The 22,279-nt window shown below is 42.2% G+C and overlaps 1 protein-coding gene across 1 annotated transcript in view; it reads left to right on the forward strand.

Annotated features, from left to right (window-relative positions):
- The window catches only part of LOC123491987 (homer protein homolog 3-like), a 50,489-nt gene continuing 28,210 nt past the window's right edge, over positions 1-22,279 (forward strand). Inside the window, exons 1-5 of the mRNA XM_045223590.1 lie at positions 1-95; positions 6,185-6,341; positions 7,813-7,944; positions 8,038-8,145; positions 15,363-15,371. Of these exons, the coding sequence (XP_045079525.1) occupies positions 1-95; positions 6,185-6,341; positions 7,813-7,944; positions 8,038-8,145; positions 15,363-15,371 (501 nt within the window). The remainder of the gene's footprint in view (positions 96-6,184; positions 6,342-7,812; positions 7,945-8,037; positions 8,146-15,362; positions 15,372-22,279) is intronic.

Consider the following 22,279-nt stretch of genomic DNA (forward strand, 5'->3'; position numbering starts at 1 on the left):
ATGAAGTGTGCTGACTTGAGGGTGTCGTTCTCTCACTACCTTCAGAACTGGATCAAGGTGGGCCCAGATGGCCACAGGGTCGTGTCTTCTGGAGGGTGATATGGAGCAGAAGGTGTGTGGCGCTTGTTCACCAGTGGTGTAGAGCACTCCAGTGTGCAGACTGGCCTGCTTGTGTGAGCCTCCAAAATGCACAGATTGTATTTCTTCGCTGTACTTACATGAGTAATTTTCGCTAAAATCTATATGCAAGAGGGACTCATTGTGCTTCAGACTCCTCCTGAGCTCCCTGTAGGCATCAAACTGCCATTTAATGTTGAAGACATGGCTCCTAAAATGGAGAAGCCTCTCCTGGAAATCTGTGTTAGGCTCATGCTCTGTTGTTGTTGTTATCTCCCTTTTCACTGTTATTGTTGACACCTTCTCATCCTTCTTGATCTTCTCTGTCATCCACTGAGATAAACGAATGTTCTCTTCCCCAGGGGTTTTCAGCATCGGGTGACAAGTTAGGAGGCATTCACTGCACTCACCATAAGCACAGACCTTGGCTTTCGGGTCACACATGGTTGCTTCAGACATTTCCTCAATATTTCTTGAGGACAGTAACCCTTGGCTCTGCAAGGCATTGGCAATGAATTACAAGTTCTCATGTTTTTTGCAGAGACATGTGTCACGGTCAGAGGAAGAAGGGGTTACCACCCAAAAGGGTCTGAGACGGCAAAAGGAGGTGTATGACATTTGGCCAATGTGCTCAGAGAGAAACCTCCTATGCAAGTTCTTCATTGTATCAGTAAGCAACCTCTTTTGCATTTTACTCTTCAGCCGTGTGACTGTTTGTTTGCGGCCAGTTGTCATTCGACTAACATCATCTCGAAGAAAAAATGATGTAACGTTCTTCCTAATCTCATTTCGACTGAAGCACCTCCTCCCACGGTAGGTCAGATCCACAGGATACTTTGCTCTCTTCTTAGAGTAGCCAAAAGCAGTCTGGGCATGCTTTTTGGAGCTTATACTTCTTAAGAATGTTTCCACTGACCACTTTTGCTATCAGCTGCTTCTCTCGGTTTGTTTTTGCATGTTCATATTTTCTTCTAATATCTTCAATCAGGGATGTATGGAAAAGAAGAGCTCTTTTGATGGGTGAATTCACTTTTTGATGTGCCAACAAAGCATTGACTTTTGTACGTGGTGATTTGGACGCACTTTCTTTCTTGGCCCGATAGTACCTCTTCTTATATTTCTCAGTTTTACTTTTCTCTTTTGTGAGCTGTGCCTCTAATATTTCGATCTGTTTTTTCAGTTTTCTCTTCGAACTCCTTAGAATGCTTTCCCCTTGACGCCGTTGCCTGAAACACAACATATTTGTAAGGATTTTTTTTAGCAAGTTAGTTATCAATATGTCATTTTATGGGGACATAAACAGTTGATAATTGTCCTTCAAATAAACATGAGGCTCACTCGACTCTTGGGGGTCATAGGAATGAAACTGGGCTATTCCACTGTAACATAATGATGCCGAGACTCAGATTTCTCACTTTAAAATGTATGTCAAATGATTGCAAAGTAAAAATAAATAAAATAATATTTGAAGAACACTGCAAATGCAAAGTTTGGTAGCAGAATTGCAGTTCTGTTTGTGCCATCATTCTGTTACCAAACTTTGCAGCTGCACTGTTCTTCAAGTAAATGTGTTTTTATACAATTTTCAGTGGACATTTTTAAAAGTCGTCCTTGTGCATAGAGTTGTATGGTTTGTTTAACTTTGCAATTATTGTTTTTTGTTTGTCATAAAGTGAAAAATGTGAATCTCAGCATCATTCTTTTAGCGTGGAATTGCCCAACTCTTAAAGGAGAACTACTGTCAAAATTTGTTTTTCTCTCTAATATGTAGTGTTTTCCCCATCATCAGATCTTTTCAAATAATCAGAGGTAGTATATTGGGGCCATTTATATGTTTGGTATGAAGTAGGTCATTTGGATTATTATAAAACCATTGTTAAAATAGTTTACCTGTGGTATTCTGCCATCTATTTTCCCCATGGAAGATGTGTCCTTTGTAACAGTAAGTATATCTCCATACCACATGGAGTGTTGTTTGGAACATGTTGGTTTTATATTTCTGAGCTATTGTGTACAGAGAGCTTATTTTGACAGTTTGAAGCTTTCATAGACTATAGAATAACTAACTCATTGGTATTTTAGGCAGCTGGAAGGGGCAGCTGATTCACATAGGGGGCCATTTTCAGATCAGTGGCTTTGGGAGATGAATTACTGAGAGAGCTTAAGCATGAGATGAAGAGACAAGTGAGGGGGATTAGCCAGTGATGACACCCAGTGTCTCTGGGTGAACCCACACAACCAGGGGTCACTGGGAAAGTGCGTTTTAAAGCTGAACTCAGAACTTGAGTGAGAAGCTAATGTCCAATGTAAATGCAGATACTGAGTCCAGAAAGAAACAATCAATATCACTTGCCTTCACTACGAAAGGTTCGGAGTTGGACTTCTTTACACACAAGTCTTCAATATGTACCAGAGAACATGCAATTGCATTACTTATTATATTTGAAATCTACTTGGTTTGTTGTTGTACAGGCTTATTAACAAGGTGACACATTTGAAGTCTGTACATTTGAACAGTCAGTATAATAATGAGGTGTAATATTGATTGAGAGTTGGATCGTTTTACCATAATGCTCTTTGTTTCATGCACTTGTTTTTCGATGAGAGGGTGTTTGGCTATTGATATAGAATTTTACATTCTGTTGTCAAGTACTCCTGAGGTAAAACCACTAATTCAAAGCTGATAGTCTGGACCGATGCCAGCACTAACCCTCAGCTCAAGGTGGACCTTTTTCCATTTGCCCTAAATGTCACCGATTCCCACAGAAGTGATTTGACCGGATACAACACGATTAATTCATTGTTGTGAAACATTTAGATGAATTTATAGGATATAGGTGTGCGTACAGCATGGGAAAGGTGATGAAATATAGATGTCAGCCTGGGATGCAAGCCAAGAGAATAGTATTTTCCTGCAGCTCTCTCCCTCATCCAGCTGTCTGCCAGCAGCTGCTGTCCCACTCACCTTGCTAGCCATCCGCTCCTTACCGTCCCCGCTGATCATACAGCTCCAACTTGTTTGTTTCAACCATTCCCTGTATGTTTCATAGTAATAGACTACACTATGTATAGGCTAGTCAATGCCAACATGCTCCTGGAATGTGTTGCATGTACAGTGGGGAAAAAAGTATTTAGTCAGCCACCAATTGTGCAAGTTCTCCCACTTAAAAAGATGAGAGAGGCCTGTAATTTTCATCAAAGGTACACGTCAAATATGACAGACAAATAGAGCATTTTTTTTCCAGAAAATCACATTGTAGGATTTTTAATGAATTTATTTGCGAATTATGGTGGAAAATAAGTATTTGGTCACCTACAAACAAGCAAGATTTCTGGCTCTCACAGACCTGTAACTTCTTCTTTAAGAGGCTCATCTGTCCTCCACTCGTTACCTGTATTAATGGCACCTGTTTGAACTTGTTATCAGTATAAAAGACACCTGTCCACAACCTCAAACCGTCACACTCCAAACTCCACTATGGCCAAGACCAAAGAGCTGTCAAAGGACACCAGAAACAAAATTGTAGACCTGCACCAGGCTGGGAAGACTGAATCTGCAATAGGTAAGCAGCTTGGTTTGAAGAAATCAACTGTGGGAGCAATTATTAGGAAATGGAAGACATACAAGACCACTGATAATCTCCCTCGATCTGGGGCTCCACGCAAGATCTCACCCCGTGGGGTCAAAATGATCACAAGAACGGTGAGCAAAAATCCCAGAACCACACGGGGGGACCTAGTGAATGACCTGCAGAGAGCTGGGACCAAAGTAACAAAGCCTTCCATCAGTAACACACTACGCCGCCAGGGACTCAAATCCTGCAGTGCCAGACGTGTCCCCCTGCTTAAGCCAGTACATGTCCAGGCCCGTCTGAAGTTTGCTAGTGTGCATTTGAATGATCCAGAAGAGGATTGGGAGAATGTCATATGGTCAGATGAAACCAAAATATAACTTTTTGGTAAAAACTCAACTCGTCGTGTTTTGGAGGACAAAGAATGCTGAGTTGCATCCAAAGAACACCATACCTACTGTGAAGCATGGGTGTGGAAACATCATGCTTTGGGGCTGTTTTTCTGCAAAGGGACCAGGACGACTGATCCGTGTAAAGGAAAGAATGAATGGGGCCATGTATCGTGAGATTTTGAGTGAAAACCTCCTTCCATCAGCAAGGGCATTGAAGATGAAACGTGGCTGGGTCTTTCAGCATGACAATGATCCCAAACACACCGCCCGGGCAACGAAGGAGTGGCTTCGTAAGAAGCATTTCAAGGTCCTGGAGTGGCCTAGCCAGTCTCCAGATCTCAACCCCATAGAAAATCTTTGGAGGGAGTTGAAAGTCCGTGTTGCCCAGCGACAGCCCCAAAACATCACTGCTCTAGAGGAGATCTGCATGGAGGAATGGGCCAAAATACCAGCAACAGTGTGTGAAAACCTTGTGAAGACCTGTGTCATTGCCAACAAAGGGTATATAACAAAGTATTGAGAAACTTGTGTTATTGACCAAATACTTATTTTCCACCATAATTTGCAAATAAATTCATAAAAAATCCTACAATGTGATTTTCTGGATTTTTTCTTCTCATTTTGTCTGTCATAGTTGACGTGTACCTATGATGAAAATTACAGGCCTCTCTCATCTTTTTAAGTGGGAGAACTTGCACAATTGGTGGCTGACTAAATACTTTTTTTCCCCACTGTAGCTATACAGTACACACTTGTTTTTCCATTAATCAGTTTCATGTAATACTGTACACACAAATGCCATTCAGTTCATGCATGAGTGAGGGTGTGCCAATGTGTAAAGGGGGAGGGGGATGAATATGATCTGGAATAGGTTTACAATAATCTATCCGGACAACCCTGGCTTTATTAAGACCTTTGCGGAGCAGTGCCATGTTGCATTGAAAATGTAATTGCAATATTTACCTCGTCTTTAGGATACTTGTGCACAACACTGTAAGGCTGGTTCGACATGGCAGCTCAGTGGCTAGTAGAGTGTTGTACAACACTGGTGGATCGTTGTACAACGCTGGCGGAGTACTGTATTTACGCTGCAGGACAGAGCTTGAGTTGTCATTTTCTCAAACGGTGATATGATGAAAGGTGTAGTAGGAGATCAATTCCATGTTGTGATAATCATCCAAACAGTTATTCCTCCTTGTCAAAAACAAATAAGAAGTAGCCTAGTGAGAACCTTGATTGAAATCAAGATTGGTTTGTCATTAATCTTTGATTTGTTTCAATTTAAAATGTTTGGTTGTTGTCAGAACCATTCCTCAGATATTTTTATACACTAAATCTAATTAGATCTGACCCCAGTTTTACAAATGGCTCTTTTTGCTAAGCATACAGGTTGTTGTGATTGGGGTCATCGGTGAAAATACCAGCTACAGCCTGACTTCATTTACTATGCTTATATCCTGGTTTCAGTGGAATCCAAGTGAAAGGGAACAAGGCACTGAACTGTTCATTTATTCTATTTTCCCTTGTTTTCCCTTCTCCTTTAACAAAGTACAAAGATTATTTTTGGTATACATTGTGCTCATTAAAGTCAATATAGCTAGCTAATTGAACTGTGGGGAGAACAGTACATTATATATAATAGCATTGTATAAACTCTTAGTTGTGTAATGTTGCGTTCTCTTTTAATGCGTTTTAATCTACCCACAACATCTCATTGTAATATCCAAACACAATCCATTGATGGTTCGTTTAACATATGGCCTCTCTCCTAACCTAAAACCACACAATACCCAGAGGCTTGCCAAAAATAATTAAATATCATCCATTTTGGAACGTCTGAGCAAGCTTGAAATGGGCACGGTCTAATTGACTCAACAACCAAAAACACATATCTAAGTTTAGTTTTCTTAATGAGCCAGAAAATCAATAGTTATTTCTGGGTTAAAAAAAAAAGTTAGCTTACTAACTCATTGATCCTGCTTTGTAGTATACCCCTCTGGTGTATGTCCTCCATTTTACCTTCTTGTCTTGGAAGGGAATGACAGTGAGTGACAGTCTTGTGTTGCTAATGCTAAATACTGTTGTGTGTTTCTTCCCCCGAAGGGAACAACCCATCTTCAGTGCCAGAGCACACGTCTTCCAGATAGACCCGGCCACCAAGAGGAACTGGCTCCCTGCCAGCAAGCATGCAGTCACCGTCTCCTTCTTCTATGATGCCAACCGGACTGTGTATCGCATCATCAGTGTGGGGGGCACCAAGGTGAGATATAAACCCTGCTGGCTCTCTCTTAGCAACGTGTCCTCATTGCAGTATGATTGAACAGCTGAGTTGCACCAGTGCCGTGCACAGACCTTTTAAGGAGGCAGGTACAACAACAACAACAACAAAAAGGCACCCCCACCCCCTCCTAAAAAAATTTAAAAGACTTTCAGAATTCATATCTCAAAATGCTTTCCAGTTTCATTGACTCACCCAACAATGCGCAGCTCACTCGCCAGAGATGGCCGATGCGCTTGTACCAACAACCTATCTCTCTTGTTTTACTTTGTAAAGCAATGTTCGCTCAATAGGCCTATTTGGAAGTTGATAAAATATTTTGGTAGCCTACAGCAGACAAATAAGATTATTCTCTTTCCAGCAGGAGCCATTTGTTTTTTTCAACCTTCCCGCAGATTGTATTTGAAATATTGCGAAGGCCTGTTTTGTCTTCATGCTGTTCACTGACAGATTTGCTGTGCGTGCCTTGTTATTGGGCTACAAACAATCCACAGCTAGGCTATTTTTTAAAAGGAGCTATTGATCCTCTGTGGCTAAATGAAAGGCCTACTCATGGTGTAGGCTATTCTGAATTATTTAATTTCTTTCTGAACAGACGGCAGTAATTCTATAACTTTGGCAAATTTCAATTTATCAGGGGTAATGCAGCACCTCCAGCACTCTTCCCGCGGCAATGATTCTATAAGGAAATAAATGAAGTGCTGCTGCGTTTAGGCCATCAGCCAACAAGACCGAATATTGATGATGTAAATCAAGTGTTATCAAGTGTTAATCAAATGTTATGCTGCTGTGGCAGTAGTAGTACTGTTGATATTTAAACCAAGTAGCTTGCTACACACACTCGACCGGTGACCGTATCTCGCCATGCGATACAGGGCGCGTGCAATCTCCATACATGTGCTCCGTACAGGGCAGACCGACGGGATGGGGTAGGGTGGCGAACTTGGGGGCAGTGGCTGCTTCCCAACACACACACACTCTTTATATGGGAGCTAGGCTGATTTCGACTTATGAGCATGTAACATTTATAGTCCTGCCCCCCTGACAACTTGTCCTACAAAGGATGCTTCAATGGTAGTGAGCAAAACCACATGTTATTAGTCTTTTGCTAAGGTTTCTGACAGTACTGGAGCGAGTGGATGTATTCTTTCTGTCTACTTTCTTTGATTATTCACTGAGAATTCAAAACATGTCTTATGTTCTCGCTCACTGAAAGGGTTGACCTGGTTATAGAGGGAAACTGTGAACTTTTGAAACGTCTGCAATTCAGTGCATTTTGCACAATAATGCCTTTGTCTGATCTGTTGGTAATGTTTTTTGTTTATTCTCTGTGGATTCATTATCAGTAGGCCCCAGGCAAGGTGGCAGAATCATGCAGTGACGCGTGAAGTTTTGCTTTGTTGATTAGAAATAAACAGTTGATTTATGCCTCGGTCTCTGACATACATCACAGGCCATCATCAACAGCACCATCACCCCCAACATGACATTCACCAAAACATCCCAGAAGTTTGGCCAGTGGGCTGACAGCCGTGCCAACACCGTGTACGGCCTGGGTTTTGCCACCGAGCAACAGCTTCAGCAGGTTGGTCACTGCCAGTGTTTTAGACTGTTGAGCACATTTCTAATGTACTTGTTGACTAATCGTTCTGATAATTTAATTTCCTTTTCTCTGTAGTTTTCAGACCAGTTCAAGGAAGTGAAGGAGGCAGCACGTCTTGCCAGGGAGAAATCCCAGGAGAAATTTGAACTGATCAACCCTGCGCTAAATATCGCCGCCCCACAGGTGAGGTCTGGAACTGCAGCTGCTCAATTAGCCCCATAAGCTAACTGCTGAGGCATGACAGATAAGCACAGGGCCATGTGAATGTTAACACACACACACACACACTATCTCTTTTAGACACATTGGATTCTCTTGGGATTAGATGGATGCTCTGTCCATTATATTATTTTCCCATTTGGTTAACTCTATTAAAGGATTTCATGCATGAAAAATGGGGATGGTAGGCGGAAACAGGCTCCTTTCAATTTAAACGGAGTGACTGTAATGCCGCCTCCTCATGGGGAAGTGTGAGAGGGGCGGAGTCATATATAAAGGTTTTTTTTTTCTAGGATATCTACGGCACTAACTGTTGAAATGACCAGATAGCCTCCTTTGGGTGATATAATTTTGGGTGTAATAACTTTTAAGGTCAGTAATGGACACCTTGCAAAATAATTTCTAACTCCTCTAAAGATTTTCTTGTACCATCTTGTGTGCTGAAAGGAATTATGTTTCTTGGGAATGGGGAGTTAATATGGGATATATTATCACTGGATTACGTTTGAGGGATTTGCTGTATCAATAATGACAGTTTGAGCCAGTGTGAGTGGGAGACACAATTTATACACCACACAAGCTATGTAAATACAAACTAATTGCATTTGGAAATCAAATTGTTATACAGCTCATTGTTACAGAGCCGACCTGAATCAATCGCTCATCCAATAAATTTTAATGGCTATTTCAGCAAATTGGAATCCATTGTTTGATCAACTTGTTAGGGCCATTTTGGTTATTCGTTGTTGTAGCAACATGCATTTCATGAGAGCAGGGAGGGTGTGTGTGTGTGCACGCGCATATGTGTACACTGCAAACCACTAACTAGAAGCCACTGAACATGAGTAGCTGCCAAGAGTAGAAGGCCGTTTTTTTCCTCAGAAAAGCGCTAGTCAACAGGAAGCAGTGTCCGTACTGTCTACAGACCTTTATGATCACTATGTTTGATGTACAGTTACAAGATGACATGGCGGTATACACTGAGTTGTCCTGAACAGAATGAGCGAATGTTCGTTGTATTGTGAAGAAAATGTGCCGCGCGCCACGCATCTGAATGCGCTCATGACTCCATTCTATGCGCGCCAAAATTACGATATTCTTCTCTGAATTGCCTTGTGAAAGCCTAACACTATAAGGTCATATTTGATAATTTAGCTAGTCGTGTTGTCAATAGAACAAGCGATGATGCCCACCTGACCCAGATTGCAATTTATAATGAGCCAGTTTTGGATTGCGTAAACAACAACAGTAATGGTGTAAAGGCGGAGATTTAGGGCTGTGTTCAAAACAACTACAAGTGTGCTTGCTCTAGTTCCTCAACGGCACAGCTAGGAGAACAAAAAAAGCACTTTATAGTTGAATACTTTTTTTTTTGTTATAAAAGTGCATTGAAATTACTTAGGAACTGTGCACACTTTGGAGAGGTGTGTGGCCACTTGGAAACACCAGCTAGACCTCTCACTCAAACCCTTGTCATTTTTTTGTGTAATGTTGCACCTACCCCAAATCTTCCAAGAATATTCTTATCATGTTACTGAATGTATCCAGAGTATTTTCAGAGTTCGTTATCAACAAATGTGGCGAAAAGTACAGTTAATGTAAAAGGCACATAAAATGTTTGGATTCAGTCTTGTCAGGTGAACTGTTGTCTTCACCTTTTTAGTTTAATAATTTTCCTATAATTTTCAAACGGTTTCCTTTTAATTGCTACCATGGTTATGCATTTCCATATTTCTTCTGTAAGGAAGATTTCAATTCAGCCCTATCCATATAAGCCAATTCCCACGAGTGTAAGGGGTTTTAAAGGCATTCTATTGTCAGTATAGAATAAATACCCCAGAGACATCATTGTAGGGGTATTCCTAAATGTGACATAATTCCAACAATACAACAGGAAAGATAATGCATTCTTCCTCATAGTTATCCTAGACCATACCTGTTTGTGATAATCTCGGCTCATGTTTTATAACGGCACATCTTACCAGGGGCACAACTTTCACATTCTGAAATTGCATTTTTGTCCCCCCAGTTTTATCATTGGAATGTGATACAAAAAGAGGCAACGGTGTGCATTAGGACCAAGCGGACGCCTCCGAGCGGTCGGGTAGGCTGTTTGGAGTGTCCCCCCTACTTCTAAAACCAAAGTTGCGCCCCTGCATCCTACAGCCATGCTTATTTTTATGTGATCTGATTTCTCTCTGTTTTTATCACATTAGTTCCACAAACTATGCCCCCATGTCCGTTGAGACCAGGAGGAAACATTCCTTTGGCTCCTGTGGGAATGTATAATGTAATTGCAATGGGGTCACCTAGGAAACTGGCTGGAGCGCAGTGCATTTCTTTGTACAGTCCACTGACCAATTCCTTTCCTCCATTTAGAGTGCACTCATCCCTATACTTTGAGCCATACACACACAGAGCCTGGCTATGGCTGACTAGCCAGAGGCAGAATGAATCCACTCCAGCACCTCTTGTATTGATTTGTACATAAGACAGTGCGTATCGATTTGTGTTCTATGAATTAAACACAAGTGGTGCTGTTTAATGTAAGAAATATCTGCTGACGTTAAGCATGGACACGGCAGTCCTAATATGTTACCACATCATGGAAGGATGACGGTAATTGACTTAACAGTCATTAAGGTTATGGCAGATGTTCTGTCACGTCTGTGGCATAACTGTCCGAAATCTGTCTTACCTACTACTACTAAAACGACATACTGTGTACTAATCATACTACATACTACATTTATTTAGAACGTGCTGTTTAGTAAAAACAAATGCAGTAAGGAACAAATATCAACATACTATCACAGATAGAACAATGAGACAGATATTTCACTGGACATATAAATGTGAAGCATCCGCTGGTGTTTCCACTCACTACCAAATATGGAAGTGAGAGGAAGCCCATTGGCCGGCTGTGGGAGTAGATGGAACTAGATGGATTTTGGCCGACATTCTGCAAATTTTCTCATCAATGAAACATTTGATCTCAATACAGTTTTCTGTTCCCAAAACGACAATCTGTGCTGAACAGAATGGATAAAGTTTTGTAGACTTCACCCTTTGCCAAAGTTTTTTTTTTTTTTTTTGCGTTGTTTAGAAGGAGTGCAAAGGCGAATTGAGTTATTGTACACGCACACTTCAGACTAAGCGTTCCCTAACGGAAATATGCAAATGTATACTAGAACGTGCCAATAGGATCTTGCTAGCTCGTGCTTGGCTCTGCCCACCTCCTTTCTTGTCCTGCCCACTATGACTAATTTGTTCCCATTGGAAACGACAGGCTGTGGTCTATCTTATATATCTTTTTACATGATACTATGCTCATCCTACTGAGAATGCCTCATCTAATGCGTTATTGCGTTGATTCCTGCCATTCGTTTATTTTGGTACAGTGCGTCCCCTCAGCTGATTATCAGCTGTTGTCAAACACATGTGGGTCTCGAAAGATGAGTCTCTTCCTCAATAGTGTGCAGCGAATTCTACTAAATGAAGTGGAAGTCAGTATGACTTCCTGGCATTTAAAGAGTAATTCCACCACTTTTCAACTTAATTTTCATTATCTCCAGCACAATACCGGTGTCTACATACATGAAAAATGTGTGGATTCGACTAGTTCAGCCACAACTGTTGCTGACAGGTGTCTATAATCGAGCACACAGCAATGTAATCTCCATAGATAAACATTGGCAGTAGAATGGCCCGTGCTGAATAGCTCAGTGACTTTCAACGTGGCATCGTCATAGGGTGACACCTATCCAACAAGTCAGTTCGTCAAAATTCTGCACTGCTAGACCTTCTCCCCCGGTCAACTGTAAGTGCTGTTATTGTGAAGTGGAAACATCTAGGAGCAACAACGGCTCAGCCGCGAAGAGGTAGGCCACACAAGCAAGCTCACAGAACGGTACCGCCGAGTGCTGTAGTGCGTAAAAATCGTCTGTCCTCGGTTGCAACACTCACTACCGCGTTACAAACTGCCTCTGGACAAGAACTGTTAGTTGGGAGCTTCATGAACTGGGTTTCCATGGCCGAGCAGCCATACACAAACCTAAGATCACCATGCGCAATGCCAAGCATTGGCTGGAGTGGTGTAAAGCTCGCTGCCATTGGACTCTGGAGCAGTGGAAACGCGTTCTCTGGAGTGATGAATCACGCTTCACCATCTGGCAGTCCGACGGACAAAACTGGGTTTGGCGGATGCTAGGAGAACCCTACCTGTCCAAATGCATAGTGACAACTGTAAAGTTTGCTAGAGGAGGAATAATGGTCTGGGGCTGTTTTTCATGGTTCGGGCTAGGCCTTTAGTTCCAGTGAAGGGAAATCTTAACGCTAGAGCATTCAATGACATTCTAGACGATTCTGTGGTTCCAACTTTGTGGCAACAGTTTGGGGAAGGCCCTTTCCTTTTTCAGCATGACAATGCCCCTGTGCACAAAGTGAGGTCCATACAGAAATGGTTTGTCGAGATCGGTGTGGAAGAACTTGACTGGCCTGCACAGAGCCCTGACCTCAGCCCCATCAAACACCTTTGGGATTAATTGGAATGCCGACTGCGAGCCAGGCCTAATTGACCAACATCAGTGCCCGACCTCACTAATGCTCTTGTGGCTGAATGGAAGCAAGTCCCCGCGTCAATGTTCCAACAGCTAGTGGAAAGCCTTCCCAGAAGAGTGGAGGCTGTTATAGCAGCAAAGGGGGGACCAACTCCATATTAATGCCCATGATTTTGGAATGAGATGTTCGACGAGCATGTAGTGTATGTGAAAAAGGCGCATTTCTACATTTTGTAGAAAAAAATATCAAGTAAAAAAGTTCTACCCTATGACATCATCAAAAGTTAGATTTAAAAAACAGTGATTTTCAAACACTATGAGATTCGCGGTGATGTGGGAAGCAAGAAAATACCCTCCCTCTGGCAAGGAACTCATTGCAGGTTTTGAAAATCACCGTAAAAAACAGCAACTTTTAATCATAACCTGTGATGTCACAGAGAAGCATTTTTTTTACCCTATCTTTTTAACCACAGATCATAGAAACACGCTGTTTTCACATACTGTATGTACACACTTGTTTGGTGCTGGAGATAATGAATATGAGTTTGAAAAGTGGCGGAATTGCCCTTTTAAAGCATACTACATTTTTGAAATTTCACATGCTGTAAAATGTTCCATTTCCGCATACCCAAAATGCCTATTTTTTTTGAACGCAGGTACAGGTATTCGGACACGGCATTTTAGTGTTGAAAATCTTAGCAGTGATTGAAATAATAAACAGGCATGGCTTGGTTGTTGAAAAGAGAACAGAACATCAACTGACACTATTTTATTTAGTAGCTGATTTTCTTTGTTAAACGTTTCTCGCTGGAGGGGTTGATGCGGTGTGGATGCTCCAGGTTTTGGTACCTTTCCTCTCCCATTGTAATAATTCACTCAACTCTAATCCTTACAAACACCCATGGCCATGAGCCCTGTCAGTAACAACTAGCATGGGTACACCCACTCCTCTCACAGCCTCAAAGGCAACTGTACTGCACTGATGCAGAGCTTATGTGGTAGGGTGCATTTCAACAGTAAAGTATCTTCCTTTCCTCCTCTCCTTCATATCGGATAGGTGAACGCAATATGACTGATCCCTATTGGGAATTAGCTTTCACCTGTCCACTTCTTTCACATTTCTGGCAGAGCAGATGAAGGAAAGGAGGTAGGAAGCCACATTAGTCTACTGATATGTGTAGTCTGTATCATGCTGTAGGTGCATCATGGGGATTCATGACCAGAGCTAGTGTCTTCCCTGTGATACAGTGCCACACATGATGGCAGCCATATGGAAAGGGCAGATGGGTGTGCTCGAGTACAAGGCTTATCTATATTTAATATGAACTCACTTTTAAGAACCCACAAAGAGAGCTGGCGCGTACCGAAGACCGGGCCCTAAATATGCCTCTGATGCAAGGGCTTATAAATTAATAAAGCTGGTTCAGGGTTGTAATTAGGCAAGTGTTTAGGAAAATGAGAGCTATAAAGCAAGGAAAACAGGTTTGCAAAGACTCAGATAAATAAGTAAACAGTGGTGATGCACTTGGGTTTGCTGTGGCACAGGACCGTATCTTTAGCTTATAAAGGAGAGGGGTTTAATATTTCGTAGCCGTTTGAAATCCAAATGTATAGTATGCACATCTCCAGTGGATTATGTGTTATCCAGGTGTTATTAGAATGGTGAAGTTAAGGGATGGCTTGTCGTTTTATTTCCAAGGCTGACCGCTAACATGCAGCGACACACTCCGTAATCTACAGACGGCACCACACTCCGTAATTAAACTGGCAACACACTCCGTAATATCTGTTGCCTGCAGTTATGACAACTCTCTCTGTTTGCCTTAGAGCTGTTGCGTTGAGTTTTCATTGTCCCATCCTCTTCCTTGTTATGGTCCTGTAACTTGGTAACGCTTTATTCTAGAGCCCTATTCCATATGGTATTTCACTAGTATCGATTTCCCTAGAGAGATTGTGGTAACAATGGGTACTTCATGGTACTTACTTCAAAGAATTCAACACAATTAGTAATTACCTAAAACCAATTATAAACTGGGTGAATCGAGCCCTGAATGCTGATGGGCTGACAGCCGTGGTAGATCAGACCGTATACCACGGGTATGACAAAACATTTATTTTTACTGCTCTAATTACATTGGTTACCAGTTTATAATAGCAATAAGGCACCTCAGGGGTTTGTGGTATATGGCCAATATACCACGTCTAAGGGCTGTATCCAGGCACTCTGCGTTGCATCGTGCATAATAACCGCCCTTAGCCGTGATATATTGACTATATACTGTACCATACCCCCTCGGGCCTTATTGCTTAAATATAGCAGTGCTCATTTCAATGAATCTTTCAGAATATAAAGTAACTACCATTTTACAATGTACATATCAAGTGAATAGCAGACTGAAATAAAGCATAACCAGCAACTCTATCTTTGTTATTTTATTTGCATAAAATGGTATGCAGTGGAGCAAACCAAGCTTTACACTGAAATATTGCTGATAGGTAGATTTTTGATGCTCTGTTCATGAAAACACACTCATCTCTCTATTCTCTCTTCTCTTCTTACCTCTCTGACCCCCCTTTCTGCCACGCTGCCACTGATGCACCATGGGATTGCTGATCTCACAGATCTCTCAGGTGGGTGTCATTTCTATTACACCTCTCTTCTCTCTGCTGCTGACTGACAAAGAGAGCACACTCACGGCTCTTTATTCCAAAGGCATTGTCCCCATCATGTCCCCCAGATGGCCTACTTCATGATGCATTTTCAATGGGACTTGGGAGTTCAGAGCCTCTTGTCCTAGAAAACCTCTGAGTGTTTCAATGAGCCATTGTTCTCAATAATACAGTTACAGTATGATGAGGGCAGATTTGAAGAGCATAGGGAAACAGAAGGAAGGATATCTTCCCATGGTCAAATACAGTGAGGGGGAAAAAAGTATTTGATCCCCTGCTGATTCTGTACGTTTGCCCACTGACAAATAAATTATCAGTCTATAATTTTAATGGTAGGTTTATTTGAACAGTGAGAGACAGAATAACAACAAAAAAATCCAGAAAAACGTTATGAATTGATTTGCATTTTAATGAGGGAAATAAGTATTTGACCCCTCATGACTTAGTACTTGGTGGCAAAACCCTTATTGGCAATCACAGAGGTCAGACGTTTCTTGTAGTTGGCCACCAGGTTTGCACACATCTCAGGAGGGATTTTGTTCCACTGCTCTTTGCAGATCTTCTCCAAGTCATAAAGGTTTCGAGGCTGACGTTTGGCAACTCGAACCTTCAGCTCCCTCCACAGATTTTCTATGGGATTAAGGTCTGGAGACTGGCTAGGCCAATCCAGGACCTTAATGTGATTATTCTTGAGCCATTCCTTTGTTGCCTTGGCCGTGTGTTTTTGGTCATTGTCATGCTGGAATACCCATCCACAACCCATTTTCAATGCCCTGGCTGAGGGAAGGAGGTTCTCACCCAAGATTTGACGGTACATGGCCCCGTCCATCATCCCTTTGATGCGGTGAAGTTGTCCTGTCCCCTTAGCAGAAAAACATCCCCCAAAGCATAATGTTTCCACCTCCATGTTTGACGGTGGGGATGGTGTTATTGGGGTCATAGGCAGCATTCCTCCTCCTCCAAACACGGCGAGTTGAGTTGATGCCAAAGAGCTCGATTTTGGTCTCATCTGACCACAACACTTTCCCCCAGTTCTCCTCTGAATCATTCAGATGTTCATTGGCAAACTTCAGACGGCCCTGTACAGTGGGGGAAAAAGTATTTAGTCAGCCACCAATTGTGCAAGTTCTCCCACTTAAAAAGATGAGAGAGGCCTGTAATTTTCATCATAGGTACACTTCAACTATGACAGACAAATTGAGAGAAAAAATCCAGAAAATCACATTGTAGGATTTTTAATGAATTTATTTGCAAATTATGGTGGAAAATAAGTATTTGGTCACCTACAAACAAGCAAGATTTCTGGCTCTCACAGACCTGTAACTTCTTCTTTAAGAGGCTCCTCTGTCCTCCACTCGTTACCTGTATTAATGGCACCTGTTTGAACTTGTTATCAGTATAAAAGACACCTGTCCACAACCTCAAACAGTCACAAACTCCACTATGGCCAAGACCAAAGAGCTGTCAAAGGACACCAGAAACAAAATTGTAGACCTGCACCAGGCTGGAAAGTCTGAATCTGCAATAGGTAAGCAGCTTGGTTTGAAGAAATCAACTGTGGGAGCAATTATTAGGAAATGGAAGACATACAAGACCACTGATAATCTCCCTCGATCTGGGGCTCCACACAAGATCTCACCCTGTGGGGTCAAAATGATCACAAGAACGGTGAGCAAAAATCCCAGAACCACACGGGGAGCTAGTGAATGACCTGCAGAGAGCTGGGACCAAAGTAACAAAGCCTACCATCAGTAACACACTACGCCGCCAGGGACTCAAATCCTGCAGTGCCAGACGTGTCCCCCTGCTTAAGCCAGTACATGTCCAGGCCCGTCTGAAGTTTGCTAGAGTGCATTTGGATGATCCAGAAGAGGATTGGGAGAATGTCATATGGTCAGATGAAACCAAAATAGAACTTTTTGGTAAAAACTCGCTCGTCGTGTTTGGAGGACAAAGAATGCTGAGTTGCATCCAAAGAACACCATACCTACTGTGAAGCATGGGGTGGAAACATCATGCTTTGGGGCTGTTTTTCTGCAAAGGGACCAGGACGACTGATCCGTGTAAAGGAAAGAATGAATGGGGCCATGTATCGTGAGATTTTGAGTGAAAACCTCCTTCCATCAGCAAGGGCATTGAAGATGAAACGTGGCTGGGTCTTTCAGCATGACAATGATCCCAAACACACCGCCCGGGCAACGAAGGAGTGGCTTCGTAAGAAGCATTTCAAGGTCCTGGAGTGGCCTAGCCAGTCTCCAGATCTCAACCCCATAGAAAATCTTTGGAGGGAGTTGAAAGTCCGTGTTGCCCAGCGACAGCCCCAAAACATCACTGCTCTAGAGGAGATCTGCATGGAGGAATGGGCCAAAATACCAGCAACAGTGTGTGAAAACCTTGTGAAGACTTACAGAAAACGTTTGACCTGTGTCATTGCCAACAAAGGGTATATAACAAAGTATTGAGAAACTTTTGTTATTGACCAAATACTTATTTTCCACCATAATTTGCAAATAAATTCATTAAAAATCCTACAATGTGATTTTCTGGATAAAATATTTCTCATTTTGTCTGTCATAGTTGACGTGTACCTATGATGAAAATTACCGGCCTCTCTCATCTTTTTAAGTGGGAGAACTTGCACAATTGGTGGCTGACTAAATACTTTTTTCCCCCACTGTATATGTGCTTTCTTGAGCAGGGGGACCTTGCGGGCGCTACAGGATTTCAGTCCTTCACGGCGTAGTGTGTTACCAATTGTTTTCTTGGTGACTATGGTCCCAGCTGCCTTGAGATCATTGACAAGATCCTCCCGTGTAGTTCTAGGCTGATTCCTCACCGTTCTCATGATCATTGCAACTCCACGAGATGAGATCTTGCATGGAGCCCCAGGCCGAGGGAGATTGACAGTTCTTTTGTGTTTCTTCCATTTGCGAATAATCGCACCAACTGCTGTCACCTTCTCACCAAGCTGCTTGGCGATGGTCTTGTAGCCCATTCCAGCCTTGTGTAGGTCTACAATCTTGTTCCTGACATCCTTGGAGAGCTCTTTGGTCTTGGCCATGGTGGAGAGTTTGGAATCTGATTGATTGATTGCTTCTGTGGACAGGTGTCTTTTATACAGGTAACAAGCTGAGTTTAGAAGCACTCCCTTTAAGAGTGTGCTCCTAATCTCAGCTCGTTACCTGTATAAAAGACACCTGGGAGCCAGAAATCTTTCTGATTGAGAGGGGGTCAAATACTTATTTCCCTCATTAAAATGCAAATCAATTTATACAATTTTTGACATGCGTTTTTCTGGATTTTGTTGTTGTTATTCTGTCTCTCACAGTTCAAATAAACCTACCATTAAAATTATAGACTGATCATTTCTTTGTCAGTGGGCAAACGTACAAAATCAGCAGGGGATCAAATACTTTTTTCCCTCACTGTAGGATCTGTCTGTACATTTAAAGGGAAAAGACTCCACTTGAGATATCATCCTTTGAACACCAACCCTAATTAGCTATCCTTCTTTTAAATCATTTTTTAAAAGTTCCAGTGCAGTCAAAAATTTGATTTTTCCTGTGTTTTATATACCTATATTTCCACACTATGAGGTTGGAATAATAATGTGAAATTGTGAAAATGATGATAATGCCCTTTTTTTGTTTAAGAGCTGTTTGAAAAGACCACCTGAAATTTCAGCCTGTTGTGGTGGGATGTAGTTTTGGCCAGCCTGGTGACGTCACCATTAGTTAATAGACCAATAAGAATGAGGGTTCCAAACCTCTCTGCCAATAACAGATCGTTTTCAGTCTTCCCCTCCCCACTCAGACCACTCCCAGACAGTCCTAGCAAAAATCTTGTTTGAGAAATTGCTATTTTCTAAGCATCTATTTTTAATTGAAAACAATTACAGTAAGATACTTCATTGTTACCCAAAAATGATTTGATATTGAGATAAAAACGGCTGCATTGGACCTTTTTAAAAATAAGGATGTATCACTGTCTTATGGTTGCACTTGCTCCAATTGGAATGCATTAGTCGATGATGAGGGAAAAGTATTGGACATTTGTAATCCATTATTACCGAAACATGATCCACAGTATGAATCATTTAGAGATCTGTGCTCCCTAGCCGTATACTTTGATGTGTGGAGTTAGCTTTGATTTCTTGCTCTTCTCTTTTGGACCTAGCTAGCGCCAGCTCCGTTTGAATGCTGGCCCTGTGCATTTTTTTATCCATATACTGGATACAGTAAGGATAGTGAGAGAGTGGCTAGGCTGTAGAAATGGAACACTGTGGGGAATACAGACAGGCCGACTCTGAGACAAATTTAATAATACAAGCTTTTCTGAGTGCAGGCGTGTAATGCCTCACAGAAGCACTCCGCGCTTGTCGAGCACAAGTTTGGTTTTCTATCTGGCCACAGAGAAAAAAACATAGAGAGATGGACTTGAACCAATTTATCTCTGTGTATTTTTGTGGGGGGGAGCTCGGAGCTGGTTGGATTTTGTTCCTCAGCCTATGTTGAGGAAAATGGTTTCACAAACTTGAGTGTAATTAAGCCATAGTTAATTTTTGCCAACACAAAAAGAGACATGAGAGCTGGTCTACTTAGAAAAAAGCTAACTTCAATGGGCTAGACGTTTCTCAGTCTGTTTAGTCATATCACATTTAGCTCTTCTGTTGCAAAATGTGAGATCTGTAGTAGAACAAAGCAATCCTCATGGAAACTCTGCTTTGTTCATGTAAATTACATAGAATTGTCTTCCAATATACACTGGCAAGCAAATGAAAGGAAGCATTGTAACTCAGCGAATGTTCCTTTGAATTTAAATCACGTTAAAAGAAAAGAGCCATATGCTGCTCCATGGTCTACAAAGTAAGGCGTTTAGCAGCTGAGTGGCTCCACGCAGTTGGCTGTTCAACTTTGAACCTGCGCCACAGATATGATGGCTGAGAATGACCTAATTAATTTTGGCAGATAGAGTTCTGCTGCCACCCTGTCGTTTGGATGAGGTGTTTGAATGTACAGTATACTTACTTTACTTACGTTAGTCATATAGCAGACGCTCTTATCCAGAGCGACTTACAGTTAGTGAGTGCATACATGATTTTTTTATACTGGCCCCCCGTGGGAATCGAACCCACAACCCTGGCGTTGCAAACGCCATGCTCTACCAACTGAGCTACATCCCTGCCGGCCATTCCCTCCCCTACCCTGGACAACGCTGGGCCAATTGTGCGCCGCCCCATGGGTCTCCCGGTCACGGCCAGCTACGACAGCCTTTCATCTTCTTGCTGCCATTTTATTGTGCTAACGAGGGGTTAGGTTTCAATCTCCCTCGAGAACAATACATATCTGCTCACATCACAAACGCTGAGCTACCCTTTATCTGTCACATTATACTACACCTGAATTTCAATGTGGGTATAGATCCAGTCATACCCCAACTGGCAGGGGAGTAGTTATGACAAATATATGCAGTGTGAAATCAAATAAAATCAAATTTTATTTGTCACATACACGTGTTTAGCAGATGCTCCGACAGTGCAGTAATATCTAACAAGTAATATCTAACAGTTTCACAACATATAACCTATACACACAAATCTAGTAAGGAATGGAATTTAAGAATATATACATAAATGGACTAGCAATGACAGAGCGGCATGGACTAAGATACAGTAGAATATTATAGAATAGAATGCAGTACAGTGAGGGAAAAAAGTATTTGATCCCCTGCTGATTTTGTATGTTTGCCCACTGACAAAGAAATGATCAGTCTATAATTTTAATGGTAGGTTTATTTGAACAGTGAGAGACAGAATAACAACACAAAATCCAGAAAAACGCATGTCAAAAATGTTATAAATTGATTTGCATTTTAATGAGGAAATAAGTATTTGACCCCCTCAATCAGAAAGATTTCTGGCTCCCAGGTGTCTTTTATACAGGTAACGAGCTGAGATTAGGAGCACACTCTTAAAGGGCGTGCTCCCGAATCTCAGTTTGTTACCTGTATAAACCTGTCCACAGAAGCAATCAATCAGATTCCAAACTCTCCACCATGGCCAAGACCAAAGAGCTCTCCAAGGATGTCAGGGACAAGATTAGACCTACACAAGGCTGGAATGGGCTACAAGACCATCGCCAAGCAGCTTGGTGAGAAGGTGACAACAGTTGGTGCGATTATTCTCAAATGGAAGAAACACAAAAGAACTGTCAATCTCCCTCTGCCTGGGGCTCCATGCAAGATCTCACCTCGTGGAGTTGCAATGATCATGAGACTGGTGAGGAATCAGCCCAGAACTACACGGGAGGATCTTGTCAATGATCTCAAGGCAGCTGGGACCATAGTCACCAAGAAAACAATTGGTAACACACTACGCCGTGAAGGACTGAAATCCTGCAGCGCCCGCAATGTCCCTCTGCTCAAGAAAGCACATATACAGGCCCGTCTGAAGTTTGCCAATGAACATCTGAATGATGCAGAGGAGAACTGGGTGAAAGTGTTGTGGTCAGATGAGACCAAAATGGAGCTCTTTGGCATCAACTCAACTCGCTGTGTATGGAGGAGGAGGTATGCTGCCTATGACCCCAAGAACACCATCCCCACCGTCAAACATGGAGGTGGAAACATTATGCTTTGGGGGTGTTTTTCTGCTAAGGGGACAGGACAACTTCACCGCATCAAAGGGACGATGGACGGGGCCATGTACCGTCAAATCTTGGGTGAGAACCTCCTTCCCTCAGCCAGGGCATTGAACATGGGTCGTTCCAGCATGACAATGACCCAAAACACACGGCCAAGGCAACAAAGGAGTGGCTCAAGAAGAGGTACATTAAGGTCCTGGAGTGGCCAAGCCAGTCTCCAGACCTTAA

This window comes from Coregonus clupeaformis, chromosome 11 (genome assembly GCF_020615455.1).
Source record: "Coregonus clupeaformis isolate EN_2021a chromosome 11, ASM2061545v1, whole genome shotgun sequence".
Taxonomy (NCBI): domain Eukaryota; kingdom Metazoa; phylum Chordata; class Actinopteri; order Salmoniformes; family Salmonidae; genus Coregonus; species Coregonus clupeaformis.